Consider the following 27,544-nt stretch of genomic DNA (forward strand, 5'->3'; position numbering starts at 1 on the left):
TTTGGTTAACTTCTATTGGTTATAAACGGCCAATATTTCCTTTTTTGTTACGAAAATATCCGCCTGTATGAAATTGAAACTTTTATATTTTGTACAATAATTTGTATTATGGATAATTATTTGACTTTATACAATCTTTTGTTGATATTGTAACATTTTGCAATGAACCGCTACTATGATTTTCAGTGAATGATTTAATAAATACTATTACAAAACAAAACAAAAATCATAAACAAACTAGCTAGATACCATCTCCCCTTTCTCCTCACCCCCCTACATATAAATATACATAACTCCCCCCCCCCCCTCTCTCTCTCTCTCTCTCTCTCTCGCCTTTTCCACAATAGGGTGCTTTCGCAAAACGCGATAGGGACGGAGTCTTACACATAGAAAATCTATTGTCGAAAAGCCCTTTGTGACTGACAAAACAGCTACTTCTTGTCGAACATCGGTGAATGATTACGATAGTTACAATCCTGAAATCCGGACACAGGAAATGTTTGCAATTTATAATAATAATAATAATTAACATCATTTATATAGCGCTTATCACAAACAATGTCTCTAAGTGCTCAGAATCTTACGACGCGCATGCGTAGTCTTATTCCGAACACGAACGTTATGAATATTCATATTTGGGTTCGGAACTGACAGCGGTGGGGAAAAATAATGTTTTGTGACCCTTATTACGTTACGTACGTAACGTGTCCTATCTTGAAAAAGACATCCTTTTTACGTGTTTTTTTTTGGGGGGGGTCGCGCATGATATCCACTCGTAAATATAAGTGCCCCCAGGCTACTGAACCCGTTTCACGAAATGTTTACTAGAGCTAGAATCCCTTGATATCGATACTATCGGTAGAAAGAGCAGACAAGACGTAACCTTAGTCACAATATAGCATATGTTTAAGCAAAAATATGCTAAAACTGCAATTACTAGGAAATACATCTAATCAAAATAATAGCAGAGGTGAAATGTACCATACATATTTATTCATTTATTTTATTTTATTTATTTCAAATCTTTATCCAGAGTAGCCTGTTCAGCTTTATACAAACAAATATGTAAAATTACACAATATATATACAATTAAAACGTTCATTAAAAATCGCTGGTCTTCCACAGGGCTTTGCATTAATACCAAAAACATATAATTCATAACATAAAGAAAACATAAGTAAAGAGGACATATATACACATCAAAATAAGATTCAGAATGAGAAAGTAAAAGGACATGGTAAGACAGGGAGAAAGAGATAGAGAGAGAAAGGGGGCAGAAGCAAACAGAGAGAGAAGCAGAGAGGTGGAGAGAGAGGGAAGAAAAATGTGAGAGAGGGAGAGAACGAGAGAGCGAGAGGGAGTTCAGGAGCAAAGAAAATTATGTAATATTTGACCAGTCAAGCATATTCTTATGAATAGCATAAGATAGCATAGCATAAAAACCAAATTGAGGAAGTGATCATGCATTTCTAATAAAACATAATACATGTAGCATGGGCCGTAAGTATGAGAAGTGATGTCATATTCAAACCATTAAGACGGGACAATTCAATTGCTGAGAAAATGAAATTATGCATATTCATTGGATGACTAAAAAATGACATGTGGACCTTTAGACTGTTAGATGGGTACCCCCGTGATAGTATAAATTTTAATAGTTGACGGAAGTAAACCATAATGGGTTTCTTTGTATTTGATAATTATATGTTAATCTATGGTTACAAACATCATGAAAAACATAGTGCACTGTAAAAACTGTGGTGTTAAAACTGACACCAATTAGTGTTGATAGGGGACCACACCCTGAGGTGTTAAAATAACACCCTAGAGATTGAACATAACACTAAAGAGTGTAAATGTAACAACCATAGGTGTTGTAATAACACATATAGGTGTAAAACTAATACCACCAATTTAACACCGGTGTAAAATAATTGGTGTGGTCCTCTATGTACACCGGTTAACACCACAGTTTTTGCTGTGTGTAACATACCTTTTTAAAATGTTTAGATACCGAAAGACATGCACGATTTGACGAATTCATTGCATAAATTAGAGAATTTGTCAAAATGTTGATAAGGGTCTGAAAACAACGAATATGAGTCAAGTTTTGGATGACCTGACGTGATACAGAATCTGTATCGATTCACTTATTTTACTATTTTAAGATCATAGTTTTGTTGGGCTTTACAAACAGTTTTTTAAACAGTTTCTGTGCATCACAACTAATATTGCTTGATCAATCACACTTGTTTTGCAATGTAATTTCAACTTCTATGATTAATTACGTAAGATGATGATTTTCAAGTTTCGAGGCACTTTTGCATGCCATAGTCTTCCCACGTGATGCCACTACGTCATTAAGAAAGAAGTTATGACAGGTTCGGAGGTGTGAATATTTAGTGAGGTTGTTGGACCCGATCTTGGGCTTCGTGAAACGGTTAGCGGACAAGTAGCTTACTATCTTCGATTTAGTCAAGAAGTTTATTATTTATTTATTATTATTTCCGTTTTATTTCAGCAGGGTAGCCCTTTCAGTTACAAAACTGCTCTACCAAGGGGCCCTGCACAATAAAAAACAAATACATATAAATAACAAATTTACACACAAAAAACTTAAAACTTAATACTTAACTACAAAAATTTACTCAAGTAAAATCACAATTAAATTCAAATTAAAAAGCTAAAATAACATACAAGCAGAGTTTTTATATTAAGTTTAAATTAAATCTAAAATAACACTAATATTATATTTACATTAAATCAAAGTTAACACTGCTTTTTTTAAAATTCGGAGTTAATTAAGAGTTAAAATTCTAGATTGTTTCTTAAATATTGGAAAATATGTTACAGTTTACATACTCTGGGGTAAACTGTTCCAGAGATTTGAACCATAAAAATGTACAGATTTCTTGTAATGCTCTGTTCGAGGTGTTTTGATTTTTAATGGGCAAGAATGTGCATATCGAGTTTGAAAGTTTATATCACGATAAATAATAATTTCCTTTAAATATGTTGGAACTAAATCATTAATTAATTTAAACATGATGAGGTAGGTATGATATTGCTGTCTTTGTACAATAGTTTGCCAGTTTAATTGGGTGCGAAGAACATTGGAAGGTATTGAAAAATCAGCATTAAAAATCAAACGAGCATACTTGTTTTGGAGTTTTTGTATTTTCTTTACATTGCACTTACTAGTTCTGCCCCAAATAACGATACCGTAATCAATATGTGGCAAGATCAATGCATTATATAACATGATTAATATATTTTGTGGAACATTGTGCTTTATATGTCTGATACAACCAATTATTCTTGAAATCTTCGTGAATACTTTTTCAATATGTTTGTTCCATGAAAAACAATCATCTAGAACAACACCTAAATATTTAAATTCATGTACCTGCTCGATAATTTCTTTATAATCAAATTAGTATTTTTAACTTTCCTTTTTGACCCAATCAACATACTTTTGTATTTCTCTAAATTCAATTCTTAGTTATTTGATTCTACCCAGTTACATATCTTGGTAAATTCTTTTTGGAGTAATTTAGATACTGTATTAATATTTCGGTCTTTACAAAAAACAGCAGCATCATCTGCACATAAACATAATTTTGTATTTGTTAAATACGGTAAACTGCACATATCATTTATAAATATAGAAAAAAGAAGAGGTTAGACTTATGACGGTGTTGAGAAACGGGCCCCTGACGGTGTTGAAAAACGGTCTACAAAATGCATTTCCTTCGAAGAATGTGAATGCTTTAACATCTCCATTTGAAATGTTAGTGCTCATCATAATGAAAAATGGTCATTTGAAAGAAAAAAATCATGAGCGCGGCTAACCATGAACTGGCTTTTATGATCCGACTACTGATCAAAACGCATTGTCGACGAACACATTCGACCCAGCGATCGATGTACCGTAGGCCTGTTCATAAAATGCATGTATTTTGCTTTGAACATATCCAGCATCAACTATGGCCCGTGCACGAGCATAATAGAGTCGGTTACACTTCGTATTTCCGAAGGTTCTTATTCCGAAGGTTCGTAATTCCGAAACATGCAAATTGCCTATACCTCGATGTTCGTTAATCCGAAAACGTAAAATGGTTCGTTAATCCGATCATTTGTGGCGTTATTCCGAAGGGTCGTTATTCCGAAGGTTCGATAATCCGAAAACCAAATAAGGTTCGATGTTCCGAAGGTTCGTTAATCCGAAAACGAAATAAGGTTCGTTGTTCCGAAGGTTCGTTGGTCCGAAAACGAAATGATTAACTAACCTTATTTAATCATTTCTTTTTCGGATTAACGAACCTTCGGAACAACGAACCTTATTTCGTTTTCGGATTAACGAACCTTCGGAATTACGAACCTTCGGAAATACGTACCTTCGGAATAACGAAGCTTCGGAATTACGAATGTATGCGAATAGAGTCACTATTGTCCCCAGACAATTGGGCACATGCACGTGAGATCCTTTGTATATAGGATCTGATGCAGGGGCCGATTGCACGAAAGGGTCTTTCCAAGGACCGTCGATCGTGTCGCCCATCTTTTATGATGCGCTATAAGCGGGGTGTTTCTGAAATTTATGATGAAAAAATGAAATTTGTTAGCTTGCTTTTAAATCAAATTTTATACAATTTCATGAGATATCACATCATTTTATAAACAAATATTTTGTTTATTTTAACGTACGAATAAAATATGTTGGCAGATAATTTATTTGAAATGCGTTTCACATGGCGTATCATAAAAAAATGGGCGACACGAAAGACGGTCCTCGCAAAGACCCTTTCGTGCAATCGGCCCCTGGATACACGGGCTGGATATAATACGCTCCTGCATGTATAGTAATTTTCCATCCTCACAATCTTTGGTCTTTGGGTCGAGAGCAGGATGGTTTCATGGTATGTCGATAGGAGCAGGACGACCTTAAAGGTTATGTCCACCCCAGAAAAATGTTGATTTGAATAAATATAGTAAATTAAAAGAGGTACAACTTACACAGAAAATTTCATCAAAATCGGATGTAAAATAAGAAAGTTATGACATTTTAAAATTTCGTTTGTTTTCCACAAAACGGTAATACGCACAACTCACTGATTTGTAGACGAGAGAATCTATGATGTTCTTTCCTCACTATTTTTTGGGTTTTGTTTTTTATTGATTGAATTATGCAATGTTTCAATTTTACAATTTTTAGAACATAAGAATATTTCATATTTCATGTAATAAAATACAAAAGAAATAGTGAGTGGATGATGTCATCATTCTCCTCATTCTCTGACTAACTGTTTTTGGAAAATTAGGCGAAACTTCAAAATATAAGTTTCTTAATTGACATCCGATTTTGATGAAATCTTTGTGTTCTGCTTGTTGCAGTTTTCTCTTTTTATTCAAACCAACTTTTTGCTGGGTTGGACTTGTCCTTTAAGCAGCTTTTTCTTTCTTCGGCTTTCTTCCATTATCTTTTTTTCACCTATCTTGACTTGACTTGGATTCTTATGTTAACCAATGATCCTGGCTTGAATCCGCTGCCTGAGAGGCAGCGCCGAATCAGCAAATATATTTCCCATCCACGAACCCCGTATGAACATGTATCATACAAGCGAAAGTACAATTAAGTCGCACTATGTCATAAGCCACCTTTCGCAAAACTCAGGGACGGTAACATTAGGGTCCCCTCACACAAAAGCTAACGATTAATCATACACTTGATTTTTAAGATTGATTGTACACATGGGCGGAAAGCCCAGCGGGACGTGTCCCCCCTACCAAAAATAGTAGGGGGACACAATATCAAATGTCTCCCCTACTATTTTTGGTATTTTATGATGGATATAAAATACATCATTCACATTTGAAATAATACATGTATTTTGGACTGAATGACCTTATATTTTGGGTGAAAACATTTTTTTCTTCTTTTTTTTTTGCTTGTCAAATTTTCCAGAGTGAAAAGATGAGGGGAAGACTTGGAAAATAAAAAGAATCTTTCATGTCACTCTATAAAATTTTCGCTACTCGCTCGCATTTTGATTGGCGAGTTATTTATGTCTCAATATTGATTTTCATGACAGTTTATCAAAGACTTTGGCTCGCGATTTGCGCTCGCATTAATGGTTGATAAATATTTTAACCGATGTATTTTCTTCATATTTTTTACAAAAGTACTTGAAATGTCCAGTTTTCAGGCCATAATATCATCCTATTTCTCGCCCTCATTAGGCATTAATAAATAATATATTGATTTAATGATCAAATTGTCCCTTTTGTTTCATCTCGCGCTTAGCAAGAGAAATAGGAAAATAGTCACCATTTTCATATGACATGTCCTAAGGATATCCCGGTCCTATGTCAAAACTCAAATAATAATGAAAAATATCAACTCTTTATTAAGTGCGATCCATATCCACCTCACAATTTTCCTACAAAGTGCTTGAAATATATAGCTGAAAATCTGAAATTGACTCTTTTTTCAGATCGGAATATCAAAAAGTTTAAGCTTGCGCTTCGCGCACGCTTTGATTTTTCATGATAAAAGATGTGTAGAATGCTTATAATAATTCTAGGTCTAAATGTGAAACACGTGCATGTTTATTCAGATATTTAACTTGTTCTCTATTTAAATAATTATCCAGTTTCAGATCACAATATCAATCATTTTCTGCTCGCATTATTAATGTAGAAAGATCCCCTATTACTCATCGTTTTCATAATTTAGGTCTATAGTCTCAAATTTTTTCTGCTCGCGCTTCGCTTGCATCAATTGCTTAGTTGTATAGCTACCCTGTTCGCGATTACAAAAATTTTCGATTCTTTTTGTGGAAATGTCAAAATTTTTCAGCACGCGATTCGCGCCAGCGTTACTTGTTTGTTAAAATATGTAACGTCTTTATGGCTAAGTGCAAGCAGTCCTTTACAAGTACCTTTTCGATCAGTTCAAATTAAACGTATATAAACATTTTCTGGCTGCACTTTGCACTCGCATTATTAAAGGGATGGTCCAGGCTAAAAATATTTATATCTTAATACATAGAGTAGAATTCACTGAGCAAAATGCCGAAAATTTCATCAAAATCGGATAACAAATAATAAAGTTATTGAAGTTTAAAGTTTAGCAATATTTCGTGAAAACAGTCGTCATGAATATTCATTAGGTGGGTTGATGATGTCACATCTCCACTTTCCGTTTTCTTATGTTATTACATAAAATCATTATATTTTCATTATTTCATACTTGTGTGAATAGTATGTCTCTCTTATAATGAAATAAGTTGCAGCAATAAATATCTAAAGCACTATTCAGTTGTCAATCCAATTTTTCTAGTTCTTGGAGGAAAAAATTTGAATAAACCTAATTTCATATAATAAAATACAAAATAACAAGTGGAGATGTGACATCATCAGTCCAACTAATGAATATTCATGACGACTGTTTTCACAAAATATTGCTAAACTTTAAAATGCAATAACTTTGTTATTTGTTATCCGATTTTGATGAAATTTTCGGCGTTTTGCTCAGTGAATTCTACTCTAGTTATTAAGCTATACATACTTTCAGCCCGGACCATCCCTTTAATGTAAGGAAGTCCCCCAATAACCCATCCTTTTCATAATAGAGTCACCATTGTCCCCAGACAATCGGGCACATTCACGTGAGAGCCTTTGTATATAGGATTTGATGCTAGATACCCTGGCCATAATACGCTCCTGCATGTATAGTAATTTTCCGTCCTCACAATCTTTGGTCTAACACGGTGCCATACTGGTAAAAAATTTATAATGGAAATTCGTTCGATTTTTCAAAATAGAAAATCCCTAAAGTCCACCCCGGTTCTGTTTCTGCAAACGTGCTATCTTCTTGGAACGATCAAGGCCATTGGCGTATGTTTACCAGACGCGGAACGGAATTTAAATCTGACCCCAACCAGCGCTGGGCTGGCTCTTGGGTTATTTGATGCCCTAGCATTCGGCCCCGGTAAGCATAATATGAATTGAATACAAAATACCACGTATAGTTTCCTCTGTGTGGGACCAACGGAGTACCACAGTGAGACAAAGTTCTGATGCCTGATCAAGAAGTTTAGAAGCCATATCCAGTCGATGCTTTACACGGTGAATTAATATATATATATATATATAGGGTACGCAGATGCGGTTCCAAGGGGGCACCACCGGCCCTGCCCCCTTTTGAAAGGGAAAGGGGAGAGGGGAAAAAGAATAGAAAGGGCACTGGAAGGGATCGAGAGAATGAAGGAAAAGTGAGGGGGAAAAATGGTGCCCCCATTTGGGATTTCTTCGGTCTGCATGTCCCCGAGGGACTGCAGAGATCGATCGACAGGACCAGGAGACAGATAGGAGGAGGGTTTTCCTACTTTGTAGGAAGACCCCCAATTATCCATCCTTTCCATGATTTACAAAACATGAATAGGGTACGTGTCTCGTTCTTAGGTCTAAATCTCAAAATTTTCCGCTCGCGCTTCGCGTTCACATGAATTGTTAAGTTATATACCTATTATGTTTAAGTTACAAAAAGGGCTTAGAATTTCCATTCTTTAGGTAAAATTTACAAAGAAATTCAGCTAGCGCTTCGCGCTCGCATTATTTTGATTGTTGAAATATGTAACGTCTTCATGGCTAACTGCAAGCAGTCTTTAACAGATACTATTTCCATCAGTTTTCTGCTCGATCGCAATTCGCGTTCAGAGTAATTATTTAGTTGCATACACATCTTTTTCAGGATAACAAACATTGCCTAGAATGTTCAAATTTTAGGAAAAACTGCATAAAATTTCCACAAAAAAAATAAAATTTGCTCGCACGAAATTATATGAATAAAGATTATGATATTATATATTTATGTTGATTTATAAGAATAAAGTTAAGAAGTGACCATGAGGACTACCCCTTCAATGAAACAAACAAAAATCATCTTAGAGCGGCCGATCGAGGATTAACGTATGGCTGAAGAAAAATATTTCGCCCCCCCGTTGGCGAAGGCTAGATCCGCCCCTGTGGTCCCCCCTACCTTTCGAGACAGGTTTCCGCCGATAATTGTATATTATAGTCAATAGCATCAGACGTAGAAAACTGCTCTACAATCATTGCTAAGTTTTCTGTTACAGGCCCTATAGATCTGCTTTTCGTGTGCAAAATTCTTTCACGCGACACCCGCACCATGCTGCGAGATTTCATGCATGTACGACTGATGGTCATCATCGTCTATGCCCCCTGAGCCGGGGGCGAGACTCTACTATGACAGCTGGCTGGAGATATTCGAAATGCAGGGCCTACAATAGATTATGACACGGATAAGAAAGTTGTTTTCAAGCAAATCGAGTACATATTGAGTGAGGAAAAAAATACTGAATTAAGGCTTAGATATAGATCATTACAGTCAATCGAATCGATATTGCCTTTAATGTAGATTATTGGTGGATCACTGGTAATTGATTCCATTGGTCAGATCACCTTTCCAGCAAAAACCATTTCGCATGCGTTGATATTTATTTTATTTATTTATTTCAGTTTTATTTACGCAGGGTAGCCCTTTCAGTTATAAAACTGATTTACAAAGAGGCCCTGCAACGCTAAAAAGAACATATACATACATGTATTTCACAATGGACATATAAATAAGATACAATCATACAATAAAAATAACATTAGGAATCGTATACATGTAAAGTAAAAAACAAATAACATTAGGAAACGTATACATATAGATTAAAAAAAAGGATCCAAGTGGGGTCTAAAACTAAGGCTTCAGCTGAAAGAATTTACATTTAGTTTTGAATGCTTGAAGGGATGTTTAATTTCTAAGATTAGAGGGAAGCTTATTCCAGAGGAACGGACCATAATATTGAAAGGACTTTTTCATGATTTCAGTTTTAGGTTTGGGAATAAGGAGAGGGGAGTTTAAGGCGTATCTGGTTTGTATCAGAGGAGAGCGAAATAATATAAGATTCAAAAGATATTCTGGGGCAAGTTTATTTATAACCTTAAACATATAAACATAAATGATAATTGACTCTTTGAAAAATAGACTGCCATTTTATTTTTTCAAGTAGACTAGTGTGAGGAGTTAGAAAGTCAGCATTTAGAATTAAGCGAGCATATCAATTTTGTAATCGTTGTATTTTTTATCAAGAATTGTGAAGATTTGCCCCATATTACCAAACCATGCTCAATATGTGGGGGAATGAGCCCATTGTAAAGCATAGTGAGGACTTTGTCAGGCAGGTTTTGTTTAATTTGACGTATAAATCCAGTGGTCCTTGAGATTTTCTTACAAGTTTTATCAATATGTTCATTAAATTTGAGTAAGTCATCAAAGATAATTCCAAGGTAATTAAAGTTATTAACCTGCTCAATAACTTGAAAATTATATTTGATCGTAATTTGTTTTGAGATAATTTTCTTACGTGTACCAAACAACATTACTTTACTCTAACTGGTATTTAACTTTAAATCATTCCCCTCAACCCATAACATTAACTTATCAAATTCTTAACAAGTATTTGGCTCGTGAAACCCTACAAGTATTGGAAGTATATCCCCTTTTTCAGTATTTTAAACATCGTTTCAGTGACACCCTTATAATGTTACATAGGCCTGTACGTAACGTACTTGCCCACTCTCCCTTTTTACGCGTAGTCGCGCCTGGTATCCACTCGTCAATGGAAGTGGGCCCCCGCCCCCCCCCCCCCCCGGATGGCCTCTCGAGCTCTGGGAGGAACTAAATTTGGCTCTGGAAAGTCGTCCTAAATCGGATATATCGCTGTTACCGTAGTAGCACCCAGAATTTTGCACAAGAAACGCAGATTGAATGTTTCCATTCCAGATGCGAAACGAAAAAAAAAGCTCATGTCACATAATTTGCATTGCAGGACAGAGTTTTACGACCATGACGACGGGCCCAAAAGTCTCTTCCAAAATCAACTACAGTCAGACCGCAGGTCCCTATGCTAATGAGCAAAAAGGCCAGATTCATCCAAATCATCTCGTGGCTGAATCCTCCTCCTTGCTAAATCTCGTGATTCGTGAGATTTTCTTTCTCTAATAATTTACCTGTTTTAACCTCTAGTTATGAAATATCATTGCACCATCAGATAGAGTAAATGTTATTCTTTCACATTCTTGGTCATTTATTTTGTATACAATAGTTTGAGAAATAAGTGAATTTCTGGCCTGAAAATGTGCCTCAAAACTGAAGTTTCTTCCTCTGTTTTCTTTTGCAAATTGTGCAAAACTTTTTATTTTGAGCCTCAATGATATATATATCACCATAAAGCTGGTCTTTTGTACTTTCTCACAATGCCACTCTTGATATGCGGCACCTTTTAATCGGGTCAAGATCACACTTTTCCCACCAAGGTACAAGACGCGATTTCTGAAATTTTGAATTGCATGAAATCCAGAGTTCTGATTGGCTGGATAAGGTTCACAGAACAACAGACGCGGGTAGTTTGAGGAGATTACCACATGGGAAGTGTGACATTCCCATGAGCCCAGGCAGTGGAACCGTTGGAATTTGCCAGTGTGTGGTCCCTTTGACCAATCAGAGTGCAGTATTCTTGTTTTCAAGCTGCTTTATGTACTTTGACAATGAAAAGTGTGATCTTGACCCGATTAAACCAATTCTTATTTTGAAACCTATACCATTTTAAAGCATATACATATTCAGCTTTATCATGATATAAAAATCATTTGGGCTCAAACAAAAATAAAGTGTGAAAATAGCAGCTTTTGTCAGGTGAAAATATTTTTTTTGAAGCATATTTTAGATCACAATTTTAACGTATATTACAAAATCTTTGAATAAATTCAAACACATGACCTGAAAGAATAACTCTTCTTCTTTACAATGATACCAGAATCATGAAATTCGATGCACAATTAGAGCAGCAATGACAGAATGAAAAGAGGTGTTTTGGTTCGCATCAAGCTCATTAAATATGCAAAACTTCTCAAGTCATGAATATCACTTGGATGAACGAAGCCACTTTTTGGGGACCTGCCTACTGACTGACTACTGTCGTATTTAACGTTCACGTTCTCCAACGAAAGGTCGGGATAAGCATCGGCATGCTCATGAATAATTCATATCAAGTAGCAAAAGCCAGGTTCCAAAAGATCTCGCGACTGAAGTCACTCGATCTCGCATTCACCCGGGTTTCGCAAGCTCTCTTCTTCGACCGCTAGTCTCGTTTCAGCCACCATTTGACGAAGAATTTAGCAAAGTCATAAGGGTCGGTGGTGTCCGATTCACGGGGGGGGGGGGATACTCGTATTTGGAAATGGTATAGGAGTGCGTGGCCCCAAGTTGGAAATTATACCCTTAAGAACGGAAATCACTTATGAAATGAGGGGCTAAGGAACTAGATAGGCCTAACCCTCTAGCATCTAGGCGTCCTTTTCGCCTTGGGAACTGGAATTTAACATAAAATGGGAGTCTTGAGTACTGACTGCTGAAAAGAGGGGCTTATAGGAACTGCAGAGGGAGAACGGGTCGGTCAATGAAAAATGGATCAAATTGTGCTTTTGAACAGATGGCAAGACGTTTAGAGGGGTTTCAAGCCGAACAAGTGCCCCCCCCCCCCCCCCCATCCCCGGGTACTAAACCGCCTTCGACCCCAGGAGGCTTCGAGCAAAAAAATATGGTGAGATCATTTCACCAGCGACCTCTGTTATTGAATAACCGATGCCTCAGTACACGCTACACGGAGTTGATAAGCTCTCTAGCTGGTGTCTGTGAAAACCGTGGTGGCATAGTTAGCACATAGAAAGCTTATGTGATTCTCCAAACTGCTCTATTGAATGTTGAAACAATTGGTTACGTATCTTCCTTTTTTTTCTCTCGATGGGCAGTACAACAACGAAATGCGGGTATGGACGGTGCACTCTCCTGTACTGTTGACACTAACGCTGTTGTCAATTGTCACACCACTCACGAGGGTGACTCGATCACCCTTGTCGATTCCGACGACCCCCCAAAACAAACATAATGATGAAACCGTTAGGGGCGGGGAGAAAGAGTGGATGGGGTGCTTTTAAGATTGGGAATTTCACGGCAATTCTCAATTTTGCTTTCATCAACAGGCCCAGCTGTGACGTACTTGTACCAGCGACTCGGTGGAAACCAACGAAGATATCTGGTGATGACAGGTGCAGTCTTGGCAACGGGAGGACTCCTTCTTGTATCATCGGTCACCAATGGCATTGAGCTGGCTCTATGCCTTTCAATTGCTGGTACGTTTATCGTGATCGGTGGTTGAAACAGAGTACAAGATTTCTCATCATCAAATCAATGTTACTCCATGTCGGGAAGAATAGGATTCCTTTTTCCTTCATTTTTGGGGGGACACGACGTCCCCAATAAAAAAACTGTTTCCCTTTGTTTTTTGTGGGGTTTTTTTGTCAGAGTTTTCTTCTTACTTAATGCACTTACTGGGATTTATTGACCCTCAATAGACTGGGCTATTTCGGCGCCTAAGAAGACTGGTGTTTATGGAAACATATGCCGGTCAGTCGGATCGCGACGAAAATTGGAACGCGCGTTACCCATGGCATTGTCTACAAAACTATAATATCAAATTCTGCGATAAATCTCATTGCTCATTAATTATGGTAATTTGTGCGTAAAATCATAAGTTTGCTCTAATTAATAAAATAATGCCTCTAAAATGCTCATTTCTGTTTCACACACTTTAGATGGGCATCTGATCAAATTTATTTTTCCAAAATTTCAACATCACATTTATTTTCTTATGTATTCTATTATTTTCTATTTTTTTATGTATTTCTTTGTTTTTCTACTTTTTGTTTTTTAATGTTTTTTCATTGAAAATTGTCGGAGACTCTATTTTGACCATAAACAAGATAAAATCAATTGATTTTAAGCAGTAAAGGAAAAATAATGATACATTTTATGAATTTTGGCTAAAAAACTATTTGCATTGGATTTGTACACGAAATTCACGTTTTTGAGAAAATTTGGGTTTGCATGCACTTACGAAATGTTGCGTAATTTCGGAACCGCGTACCCGGGGATCACAATTTTGGTCTCAAAAGTTGCGCGAGACTTAAAAGTAAAAGGTCAGCGAGCGACGCAGTCAACAAATTTCGAGCGGTGTATTTAACGTGAAAAATGTCGAGGGGGCCGAATCAGCCTCCCCCCAGTCTTCTTAGGGTTAAACCCCGCAATCTTGTCAATGTGTCACACCTGAATAAATTCAAATGGACATAACTTGTGTCGAATGGTGACTCTCTCAACTCACTACTGTAAAACTAAATAAATGACCATGGAAGACAATTATTATTTAGTTCAACAAATAAAATATGTTTAGTTTTATTACTCGTTTTCCGGCTTCAACTTCCAACATTTAAATTCAATCTTCTGGTTTTGGTGGACCAGAATAAACAGAAGATAAACAATAATAACAAAAATATATTCAACTCGAAGGAAGTTACACAATAGTATATATATGGTTACAAAACAATGCTTTAAGTCTCTGGAGGGTATAAATAAAATAACCCACTTTAATCAACTGTTGCTTCCTGCTAAAAATTCATGAGGAGTAACGAATGAGTAAAACGAGCGATGATAAACGACCATCATCAGATCTTGTCAGCGAGGGTGCTGTCCGTTCTTGGTGGGTGCCCTCTAATAAACCTTTACTCCTACTCTTGACTGGTCTGGTCAATGGCTGAAAATGAGCTGCCAGACTTCTTTACTTCTGAAGAACCACTGGGTGAACTCCCAGGTAGATGAAGAAGAACCCATCTACAATTAAACAATTTCCAAAACTTAAAAAGTCTACGGAATACATATAGGACAATAACCATAACATAATAGGTTATCTATATTCAAGGAAACATCATTTCCCTAGCTTAATTCAAGTATAATCTAGAATGACATAATTCGGTCATTGAAAAGAAAGCATCATCATTTCTCTTAAATCTAACATTTCATACAAAGAAATTCCATGACATGAGAAACACTTTCCATAATCCATTAATGCTTAGGAAAAGCAAAGTTTCTTATATATTTTAAGAATATCATTTTAAGACCTTTCAATATTTCAACAGATGGAATTATTGTTGACATATAATAATCTTTTAATGAAAAAATATAGTTAGCATCTTTCACATCTCACATTTTAGAGGTTTTCTTTGACCTTTTGTTATTCTCAATGAATAATAAAAATCCAAGACATAAATGAGACAAAAAAACAACTAAACTTACAGTTTGACTGGGATGACTAAATGCAGGAAATCAGGAACAGGCCTCCATGTTGGTTTAGTGAATCTTGACTCTGGAATATAGTTTTATTGCAGCGCAAGTGTTTGGCTTAAAACTCTAACTCTCCATTTCCAATCACCCAACTGGACCCAAGGACCAATAGGTCCTGCCTGTGTGAAAGCTGTGCAGATAGTGAGGTACTCCTGCTAAAACAGGCAACCCACCCAGTTCAAAAATGCTGAGTATGTTAATTACAATTAAGTGCGATGGAGCCTAACCACTGAGCCTAACTACTCACTATTCACTCCAGAGCACTATTGTGCATTACATAATACAAAGGATTAAGAATACACTTGAGGGGGAAGGTTGAATCTCTAACATCACCCCCTCCTTAAGAAAATATTTCATATTTACATTAAATATTCAATCTATCCCCAAAAGTGGATTGACATAGAAATAAATCTAAGCTCTCTTGCTTTACTTAAACTTAATTTAAACTCAAACTGCCCTGCTGAGAAAATCCGCGCCAACATTCTCCGAACCTGGTATAGCTTCAATATGGAACCTGTAAGGTTGGAGAGATAAAGCCCACCTCATGATTCTACTATTAGTCGACTTAGACTGGTTAAGGTAGACGAGGGGTTTGTGATCTGTCTCCAATATGAACTCTCGTCCATCTAGGTATACCTGAAATTTACTAATTCCCCAAACGATTGCGAGACATTCGCGTTCAATGGCAGAGTACGCTTGCTCCCTGGGAAGTAACTTTCTGCTGGCATAAGCAACAGGGCGTTTTCCTTCTTCTTTTTCTTGAAGGAGAACGGCTCCGATACCTGTTGACGAGGCATCAGTGCGAATGATGAAGGGCTTAGCGACATCAGCTAAGCAAAGAACTGGAGCTGTAGACAAACAGTCTTTCAACTGCTGAAAAGCCTTCTTGTCTGATTCACTCCAAACAAGCTTGTTGGGCTGACGACCTTTGGTCTTGTCTGTCAGAGGAGCTGCAATTGATGCAAAATCAGGGATAAACTTGCGGTAGTAGTTGATCAGCCCGATGAACGATCTCATCTGCTTCTTTGTCTCTGGCGGTGGAGCGTTGCGAATCTTTTCCACCTTGTCTTGCATCGGTAGAAGCTTGTCCTCTCCCACGATGTGGCCTAGATATTCAATCTGGTTACATCCTATTTGACACTTACTTGGCCGTGCCGTCAAACCAGCTGAACGAAGTCTGTTGAAGACTTCTCCAAGAACATGGAGATGTTCCTCCCATGTACGAGTATGGATGAGTATGTCATCCAAGTAGTTATGAACGCAAGGCATACCTTTGAGCAGTGATCTCATTACCCGACTGAACGTTGCCGGCGCATTAACAAGACCGAAAGGCATCCTGCAAAACTGGTACAGTCCACTTGGACTACGGAACGCAGTCTTCTCTTTAGCATCCTCGGATTAGGGAATCTGCCAGTACCCTTTAGATAGATCTACTTTTGAGAAGTACTTACATCCTGATAGACTTGCGAAAATCTCATCACTGTTGGGAATGGGTTCTGCGTCGAACACTGTCACTCGATTCAATCGACGAAAATCTACGTAGAAACGGTTTGTCCCATCAGCTTTTCCAACTAACACAATTGGCGATGAATAAGGAGACTCAGACTGCTCAATCACTCCCATCTCGAGCATCTTCTTGACTTCTTGCGAGCATGTGCAGTGGGGTATGGTCTCTGACGTACTGGCTCATCTGTAGTCAGCTTGATTGAATGAGTGCCCAACTTACACTCTCCTGGAAGATCAGTAAGGACTTCCCTGTAATCAAGTAACAAAGACTTTACCTCACGCTTCTGCTCCTTAGATAAGTTCTTGCACACTGAAACATCTTCTGTCGTCTCAGTTGCTTCAAGTGGAGGGAGATGAATACTGATGGACTTGAGCTTCCCTGACATCGGACTAGCTTCACTGTCATCATCCTCGGTCACGACAACAGCTTGAGCGCTAACCGCTGGATCTTCATCACCCGTCAAAGACTCTTCTCTGTCTTCTTCTCTGCTGATATAACGTTTCAACAAATTAGCATGGAAAGTCTTAAGTTTTCCATTAATGTCTAACCTATAATCCTGATCACTGAGCTTGTGCACAACAGTGAATGGACCTTTCCACTGTACTAACAATTTGTTGTGTTTAGTAGGTAACAACAACAAAACTTGATCTCCTACCTGAAATCTTCTCTCCCTACTCTTCGAGTTGTAGTACTTTGAACTTCTTTCCATCGACTTCCTCAGCTCTTGCTGTGCAACCTCTAACGTCGATTCCAGTCGTTCCTTCAGCTCGACTACATACTGGTAGGTTGATTTCAACTCCTCATTCTGCTGCTTACCCGTCCAAAGTTCCTTGAGAATCATTAAGGGTCCTCTTACAGTGCGTCCGTACAGGAGTTCGAAAGGTGAGAAACCCATAGAAGCCTGAGGAGCCTCCCTGTAAGCAAACAAAATAGGTGCGAGATACCGATCCCAATCAGAGGGACAGTCTGAACAAGTTCTTCGTAAAATCTTCTTCAACGTGCCGTTGAATCGTTCAACGAGCCCATTGCAGGCAGGGTGATATGGGGTCGTCATCATTTGCTTTATTGAAAGCAACTTCCCAATATCCTTCATAAGATCAGAGGTGAACTGAGTGCCCTGATCTGACAAAATCTCCTGTGGTACACCGACTCTGGAGAAAATCTGAACAAGTGCCTCTGCAACAGTAGTTGTCTCTATGTTGGGCAAGGCTACCGCCTCTGGGTACCTAGTAGCACAATCAACCACTGTAAGAATATACCTATTCTTCCTGGAAGTGATAGGTTGAATCGGTCCTATCAAATCAACAGCTATTCTCTTGAATGGAACATCGATAATTTGCATCTTGCCAAGAGGAACTCGTGGGACCCTTCCCTTGCTAATAGTTCTCTGACAGATATCACACGACTGGCAGAATCTACTCACATCTGCTTGTAATCCTGGCCAAAAGAAACTCAACATTATCTTATCTGAAGTCTTTTTGACACCCTGATGTCCACCCATAATACCTTCATGTGCCAGTTTCATAACAACCTTCCGATAGGGCTTAGGCACAACAAGTTGCACAACCTGGTTTCCATTCACAACACTACTTGGTTGGAAAACTCTATGCAGCAAACCACCCTGAAAGAAAAAATAATTTCTCTTACCTTCTTTGCTACCATCCTCAGTCTCAGCAAGTTCTCTTGCCTTCTTAAGTGTAGGATCTGCTAACTGTGCTTCCTGTATATCCTGTGGAGAAACTTCTGGAATGGGAGACATTACCTTCAAAGGAGCTTGCTTTCTCTCAGCAGCTTTAACCTGTGACCTCGTCTCAACAGCCATCCCCACCTCAGACAAAGCATTATCTGTGACAACATTACCTGATGTCGGCATTCCCCAATTTGGATTCGGCGCATCTGGAGGAAGAACATTCTGGATATTTCCTACAATAACATCAAACAGTGGTGCTCGTACACAAAGCGCCACAACGGTTCCTACAAAAAACGGACAATCAATATGTATCGTAGCCGTAGGATACCAACGTACCGTACCATCAATGAGAATACACAGCTTGTATTTCCCAGTCATCTGATCCTTCTTGACTAGTTTCTTCCGAATCACAACACAAGTACACCCTGTGTCTCTAAGAACAGAAACTGTCTGAGAATTCACAATACCATCAGTAACAGGCATTAGTTCGCGTAACTTACCTTTACAAGTCGCACACATCTCAGATATTTTCTCCTTCTGTTTCTTCCTCTGTTTCCTCGTAGGTCTTGTCTGGTCCATACCTGAGGCAGACATCATGACAAACAGCCCACTCTCAAGCTGGGATGTATCACTGCCATCACCTAAATCTTTAGAAGAAGAACACGTAGGACATGGATCATGAGATTTAGTCTTACCTGAAGACTTCCTATGTTTATTGGTTTTGGACCCAATATCTACAAAACTTCCACCCTTCTCAGGTTTTGATTTAGAACTTGACTTACAATTTCTTGCAAGGTGACCCATTTGATCACACAGATAGCAAGGACCAATTTGCTTTCGGCCCTTAGGCTTTTCCCTATGAAAACCATCACTCTTTGTTTCAGACTTATGAGGTGTCATTACTTTGGTTTCCTTTCTTGGACCCTTGAAATGACCACCATGTGCTGAAATATAAATCTGAGCAGTTTCAGTCATTTCCCTTGTCGACTGAGGAGTACGCTCTCTCAGGTAAATAGCTAATCCTGGATTTATCTGCTCTAAGAACTGCTGTCTAATTATCAAATCTTTCAACCCTTCAAATGATTTGGCTGTATCTGTCAGATCTACCCATCTCTCGAAGTAATGTTCTAACCTCGCCATAAACTGACCAGCAGACTCTCCTGTCTCTGGAGTTGCTCTGTAGAACTTCTTCCGGAAGTCATCTGCAGACATCTGGTATCTACGAAGGAGGGCGTCCTTGAGAGTTGAATACTTAGCAGCTTCATCTGGTGCCAACCTACTGTAGACTTCTAGAGCCTTCCCCTGTAGAAGTGCGCACCTAAATTAATGGCCCAACAATCACTTTGCCATTTCTGACTATTTGCGTACCTTTCAAAACGCTCTAGGTATGCATCTATGTTATCCCTACTATCGTCAAAGTGAGGTAACTTTGGGACTTTTGTCAAACTATGGGTTCGCATCCTGTTATTTCCTAACTGGGATTCATTACCCTTATTAGCCTGCACTAAGGCCAACTGTTTATCTAATATATTTTCCTCTAACTGCTTTAACTCAATTTCCTGTCTCCTATCTTCCCTTACAGTTGCTCTCTCTTCTCTTGCTTGTTGTTCTCTATCCTTAATGAAATCCAACAAGTCTTTACCCACTAATCCTAACTCCTTACCTAAGTTAATCAATTTTTCATCAATAGAATCCATTATGAGAACTTAACCAGGTAGAACTATTGTATCAAAAGGTTAAAATTCTATCTGAGAAAATAACTTCTTCCAAACACGCGCGCAAAGTTACGCAAAATGATTACTTACCAAAGAATCAAGAACACTTTAACCGACTTGGAAGACTTGCATCCGATTTCCGTTCTAATCACCAAATCACAACTATCCCTATTATTGAAGAGAATACAAAACATTCAAAGAGAAGTAGCATTAACGATCAAAACGGTAAATAATATTCACATGAAATTACATTCTATGGAGTATCCTGCTTTGACTTGATAATATCTAATATATCCCATTATACAAAGCAAAAATAATGTCCAAGAACAATCTATGAATATTCTTAGGTAGAAAAATTCCAAATTTGTACTTCACAAAATGAGAATATCTATTTCACTTTTGGTAATAAAGAAGTATAAGAGGAAACCTAATTCTGCGAGAGGTCCCGGGTTCGACTCCCGGACAAGCCCCCAAAAATGTCACACCTGAATAAATTCAAATGGACATAACTTGTGTCGAATGGTGACTCTCTCAACTCACTACTGTAAAACTAAATAAATGACCATGGAAGACAATTATTATTTAGTTCAACAAATAAAATATGTTTAGTTTTATTACTCGTTTTCCGGCTTCAACTTCCAACATTTAAATTCAATCTTCTGGTTTTGGTGGACCAGAATAAACAGAAGATAAACAATAATAACAAAAATATATTCAACTCGAAGGAAGTTACACAATAGTATATATATGGTTACAAAACAATGCTTTAAATCTCTGGAGGGTATAAATAAAATAACCCACTTTAATCAACTGTTGCTTCCTGCTAAAAATTCATGAGGAGTAACGAATGAGTAAAACGAGCGATGATAAACGACCATCATCAGATCTTGTCAGCGAGGGTGCTGTCCGTTCTTGGTGGGTGCCCTCTAATAAACCTTTACTCCTACTCTTGACTGGTCTGGTCAATGGCTGAAAATGAGCTGCCAGACTTCTTTACTTCTGAAGAACCACTGGGTGAACTCCCAGGTAGATGAAGAAGAACCCATCTACAATTAAACAATTTCCAAAACTTAAAAAGTCTACGGAATACATATAGGACAATAACCATAACATAATAGGTTATCTATATTCAAGGAAACATCATTTCCCTAGCTTAATTCAAGTATAATCTAGAATGACATAATTCGGTCATTGAAAAGAAAGCATCATCATTTCTCTTAAATCTAACATTTCATACAAAGAAATTCCATGACATGAGAAACACTTTCCATAATCCATTAATGCTTAGGAAAAGCAAAGTTTCTTATATATTTTAAGAATATCATTTTAAGACCTTTCAATATTTCAACAGATGGAATTATTGTTGACATATAATAATCTTTTAATGAAAAAATATAGTTAGCATCTTTCACATCTCACATTTTAGAGGTTTTCTTTGACCTTTTGTTATTCTCAATGAATAATAAAAATCCAAGACATAAATGAGACAAAAAAACAACTAAACTTACAGTTTGACTGGGATGACTAAATGCAGGAAATCAGGAACAGGCCTCCATGTTGGTTTAGTGAATCTTGACTCTGGAATATAGTTTTATTGCAGCACAAGTGTTTGGCTTAAAACTCTAACTCTCCATTTCCAATCGCCCAACTGGACCCAAGGACCAATAGGTCCTGCCTGTGTGAAAGCTGTGCAGATAGTGAGGTACTCCTGCTAAAACAGGCAACCCACCCAGTTCAAAAATGCTGAGTATGTTAATTACAATTAAGTGCGATGGAGCCTAACCACTGAGCCTAACTACTCACTATTCACTCCAGAGCACTATTGTGCATTACATAATACAAAGGATTAAGAATACACTTGAGGGGGAAGGTTGAATCTCTAACACAATGCAAATGGAGATATTGGCCCATTGCCACTTCGGCCACACAGGCGAGTTACTCGAGGTGATGCAAATTCGTTAACATATATTAATATTCGTGTTCATAAATACTCACGAACTGTTATATAAATAACTCTCGTCTGACACTACCAAGAAAATGTAGGATGAATATAACTCTTCGGTCTCGTGTTAAGCTTGCATTCGGGATCCTGTAGAAAATTAAGTAGGAAATAAAGCATTTTTTCATGTGTGTGCATTCTTTTGTTTTCGCTTCAGGAATGGGTTCAAACATAATGTCTATTAGTATGGTGATAACCTTGAGTAGCCAGTCTGGCGATGCCTTTGGAGTCTTCTACGGCATTGGCAAATCAGGATATGCATTCGGGATGGCCCTTGTGCCACTGCTTGCTGATTACCTGATGGGTATATACGGCTGGAGAGGGTCCTTACTGATCCTCGGAGGCATCATGGCACATCTGATACCTTTGGCATTGATGGTGGACTTCAAGGAAGTGGAGGACGAAATGGTTGGTGATAGAAACCCACATAATCCTGATAGGATGACGGAAGAGCTCTTGGATACGATCGACGAGGAATCAACGTGTGTGGATTCAAGTAAGCAGATAGAATCGCTTCATCAATTTGGCAAGCCTGCACCAGCAAGATCTATTTACACCAACGTTAGGTCAGACTGTGATAACATTCGAGATGAAAGTTCAAGCAACACGCATGAGGATTTCAACGAAGACACACGTGGGGAAACATCTATGATGCTAGAATCCCCTTCACGGCAACACATTAAGAAAATGGGTGATAAGCCGGGGGCAGGTTTACCCATCATCGGTCGAATAGACTGTTCCAAACTGTACGGCGATGGATGCCAAACCTTGACCGACTCCATTTACAATCAGGATCGTTGGATGATCCTTCTTATGCTAGTTACTCTGGTATATGGTACAATGAACGGTGGTTGGTACTCCTTCCTCATCCCACGCGCGGTCGCTCTCGGCGTCCCTACTTCCAAGGCTTTGTGTTTCGCTTACGCAGCAGCAACCGCAGCTTTTATTGGACGCTGCTTCAGCGGGGTCATTTTGAAGTATATCCCCATACCAGGGCAATCCTCGTTTCTTTTCCTGACTTTCCTCAACATAGCGTCACTCCTTGTGGATATTTATGTCTCTAATTTTGCGGTAAAGATCGTGACTTCGTTTATTACGTCACTGACGATTGCCGAGAGGAACATCCTGGTATTGGTCATTTGCAAGGACCGGGCTCCTCTTTCCGACTTTCCGGTCATACTGGCTTCTTCCGAGATTGCGTTTGGTGTTGGAGCCTTTCTGGGATCTTCCTTAACTGGTAAGACTTCCTGTCCCTTATACGTCCTATTATGAACTACATTTACAAGAAAATGTACTCCTTCCCACATATTCATATACACACGCCCACACAAAAAGTCTACACCCACACGCGCCCCCCCCCCCACACACACACACACATAAACCTATACCATGACATAAACCTATACCTCTACCATAATTAAACACCATTAACAAAATCACTTTTATCATGATAATTTTGCGGGGTTTTTGTTGTTTTATTATTTTTTGTTGTGTGTGTTTTTATACATTATATCGCCATTTTCAAATAGCAGCATAATATCACATCAATTTGCGATGCACTATTTTAGTCACGTCATCTACAACTCCACAATCAATCCCGGGGAGGGCGGGAAGTCAAATGTATTGCTGTACACATGCGTGACCAAATTATTTCAAAACACTCCCCCCCCCCCCCCCCAACGAGTTTTTCTCTGTGTGCAAGAAGACCCCCTAAACAAGTTTTCCGCGGGATTTTTTTACACTTTTTGGTCCCTAAAAAAGTTTTCGCCAGAATACGCCCCCTAAGTTTTGTCTCGGGCCAGAACACTTTTCAGAAACGAGGAAAAAAGCCCCTGGGAAAAACATGGGGCCTACCCTAAACACGTTTGGCTAGTCTTTAAGAAAAACTTTAGAAAAAAACATACACTGAATACGTTTGACCACGCGATTGAACATTGACCAGTCTTTCAAAACCACCTTTTTAAAAAAAATCTGTGTTTTTGATACCCTTCACGAGTGCACACGCGGTCCGCGTCCAAAACTGAAAAAAAAAAACACCCCTTCAAACGCGCTTTTTTGGTCACGCATGTCTACAGCAATATATATGACTATCCCACCCCCCCCCCCCCCATGGGATCAATCACTCACTGCCTAATCCGATGATGACACTGCCACATATATTTATACATCATATGTCACAGATTTAAAATGTTCTTTATCGTTCTTTAAACAGGTTACGTGGCAGACGTAACAGGATCTTTCAACGCTTCATTTATGTTCATCGCAGCGGTCGATACGATGGTTTTCCTCCTCATGCTCCCGCTGATAATCGCAGACAGATAAGCATGGTGTACCGGCTTAAGTATTTAAATGAGTAGAATATGAACCTATAATACTTAATTGTGTGTCTTTATAGTGAAACCTGCCCGACCTCCGTCCTGCCTATCATCTGAATGAAATTTTTCGGTTTCCCCCTTTCTCTCGTTCTGTCGCTCTAAATTCCATAAATTAATCGAATGGCAAACTTAATCTTTGGGTTTAACACTGGCCTACCCTAAACCTAACATAAAACCCTATTGCAACCCTAACCCTACATCCAAGACAAAATTAAGCACGGAGCAATATTGACCCAGGAGCAAATGTTGTGACACCATTATGATAACCCCACTGCACAATTTTTGTAACAAGTCTACTATAAGCTAATCAGATTGAATGGTTCGCAGTAGTTTTACGCTGTTATTGCAGATTTGCTATTATAACATGTAAAATGAAATGGGCTGGGGACAGAACTAAGAATACATCCGATTAAACCCAAATTATAAGGTTTCTTGGCCAATTCAAAGTTCCCCTGAAATCTTAACAAGGGGGATTAACCCCACCCAACATTTTTTTTTTCATTCAATAAACGTGTAAAAAATGTCAACAAAGATACCATCTGATCCCCCGCGCACACTCACACACAAACACACACACATACACTTTCAAAACCATTCCACTGTGCGTAATTTTGGTTCCAGGACAATTGCTCCAGCGACAATTGTTGCTCCGCTGTAAATTCCATACACTAAAGGAATGACCCATTTCAACCCTGGATTTAACACGATACCCTATCCTTTAAACCTAAAAATAAAACCCTTTTGCAAGCCTAACCCTATATCTCAGACGAAATAGACCCGGAACAACTGTCGGCGGAGCAGATGTCGCGTCACCGTAAATTTATATGGATAAAGATAATGAAACTCGCGCACCAGGGTGGCTCGTTTGAAAGCTGGAGAATTGAAGGGGAATGAAACATTCGGAACAAATGAACTTGTGTGGAAAGAGATAAATCAAAGAATAAGATCAAATAAATTTTGATAAAAATCTAACAAATACAGGGAAAGTTATGAGCATTTGAATATTGCGATCACTAATGCTATGGAGATCCTCCTATTGGCAATGCGGCAAAGATTTGTGATGTCACATGTGAACAACTCCCTTTGATGGACTATAAAATACCACCAAAATGTCTCTTTTTGCTCTTCTATTGTGCATCGATCTATCCAACTTGTTTAAAATGGCACGCCCTAATACCAGGAGCTCCCTTGTTGTGCAGGACACAGTGGATGGCATCATTAGTGACAGAAAATTCCTGAACTTTATTAAAAACTTTGTTTCTGAATCAATCTCTAATAAGCTGGTTCAACTGCAAAAGAGGATAGATGAAAATGAAGGCAAAATTCTTGAGTAATTAATCAAACCTCCAAAAGAAGGATGAAGAAATTGTGAGCCTAAAAAAATAACTCGAGTCAACAAGTGATCAAGCTGTGGCAAATCAAATGAAATATGAGGAACTTCATCAATATGGTCGCCGGAATAGTCTACGGATATTTGGCATCAAAGAAAACAAAGGAGAAAACACAGACCAGCTTGTTCTTGATGTTGCAAAGCATGTTGGGTATACCTCTATCCATAAATGAAATAGATCGGTCTCATCGTACTGGTAAACCACCATCGGTCCAAGAGGAGACTCAACGACAGCAGAAGTCTACAAACAAGCCTCCTGATAGGAAGAAGGCTCGTGCACGTCGCATTCTGGTGAAGTTCACGAGCTATCGATCGCGACAAGTACTTATGAAGAATAAAAAACGACTGAAAAACACAGAAATTAGCATCATGGAGGACCTCATCAAAAGCAAACTAGATCTCTTGAAAGCAATTTACAGATGTGAAGCTGTAGAACAAGCATGGACAACAGATGGAAAAGTCATTGCTCTGATCAAAGCTCAAAATGGAAAGAAAGTGACAAAACTCATACCAAGTGACAGTGACCTCTCCAACTTGCCCAGGCAATGCAGGCATAGATGACGACGTCTCATACTTACCAACCAAAGCCTATTGGGCAGAATTATACTATGATCTGGTCTAATTCAATGTAATTGTGGTTCCTGGACTATTGGAAATTGGTGCTCCTACTTTTGAACTTTCATTGCTTTTGCAATTTTTATGTTTGTACATAATATATATCATATTTTGATTTAATTACTTGCATGTATTTTTACCTTCTTGACTTCCCCTTTTTTTCTCTTCTTCTGAGGTAATATTCTAATGGAAATGATGACAAGTGAGTGTGAGTGTCAATTAACCCCTGAGCAGCTCAGGATCTGAGCTTGCTATGTTTTCTCAAAATAAATTTTCTATTATGCACCTTAACTGTAGAAGCTTGAATAGAAATTATTCTGAAATAGAGACTTTATTGTATTTATTACATCATCAATTCGATGTAATTGCTTTTTCTGAAACCTGGATAAAAGAGAACACTGCTCCAGAATATATTTTTAAAGATTATAGTTATGTCGGATTAGGCGTCATAAAAGACATTGCGGTGGTGTTGGCTTTGGTATAAAAAATAGTATTGATTTTGTAAACAGATGTGATCTTAATATTTTCTGTGATACATGTGAAAGTTGCTTTATTGAAATTCCTAACCTGGGTAGAAACCTCACAATTGGAGTATTTTATAGACCCCCTGAAAAATCAATCAATGAATTTATTAATGTTCTTACCAATACTGTTGAAAAGGTTAATGGTGAGCAGAAACATTGCATATTTTTGGGTGATTACAATATAGATATAAGAAAGATGGATAAATTGAATTACGTTGATGAATTTCTTAAAATTATGTCATCATTTTTTTTTCCCCACTAATTACTCTACCCACCAGGATTACTCAAACTTCGTCAACTTTAATTGATACTATTTTTGTTAATAACTCATGTAACCTTTATTATGGTTCTGTTATCTGTGATGTGTCTGATCATTATCCAATATTTTCTATTTTTGATTATTCGTTGCCAACGAAGT

General features: G+C 38.1%; 1 protein-coding gene across 1 annotated transcript; it reads left to right on the forward strand.

Moving 5' to 3' along the window:
• The first annotated feature begins 7,720 nt into the window (after positions 1–7,720).
• Positions 7,721–26,079, forward strand: LOC129266260 (uncharacterized). The gene is made up of 4 exons (XM_064100737.1): positions 7,721–7,994; positions 13,118–13,267; positions 22,380–23,459; positions 24,435–26,079. Exons 1-4 carry the CDS (start codon positions 7,799–7,801, stop codon positions 24,542–24,544), a joined length of 1,536 nt encoding a protein of 511 aa, XP_063956807.1. The 5' UTR covers positions 7,721–7,798; the 3' UTR covers positions 24,545–26,079.
• The last annotated feature ends 1,465 nt before the right edge of the window (positions 26,080–27,544 follow it).

This window comes from Lytechinus pictus, chromosome 6 (genome assembly GCF_037042905.1).
Source record: "Lytechinus pictus isolate F3 Inbred chromosome 6, Lp3.0, whole genome shotgun sequence".
Lineage (NCBI taxonomy): Eukaryota > Metazoa > Echinodermata > Echinoidea > Temnopleuroida > Toxopneustidae > Lytechinus > Lytechinus pictus.

Bases quoted from the DNA above. Each gene is read 5' to 3' on its own strand.
- LOC129266260 (XM_064100737.1), top strand. From the start codon at position 7,799: ATGGAAATTCGTTCGATTTTTCAAAATAGAAAATCCCTAAAGTCCACC. The intron at 7,995-13,117 runs GTAAGCATAATA...TTTCATCAACAG, and splicing joins TGCCCTAGCATTCGGCCCCG to GCCCAGCTGTGACGTACTTG. The intron at 13,268-22,379 runs GTACGTTTATCG...TTTTCGCTTCAG, and splicing joins TCTATGCCTTTCAATTGCTG to GAATGGGTTCAAACATAATG.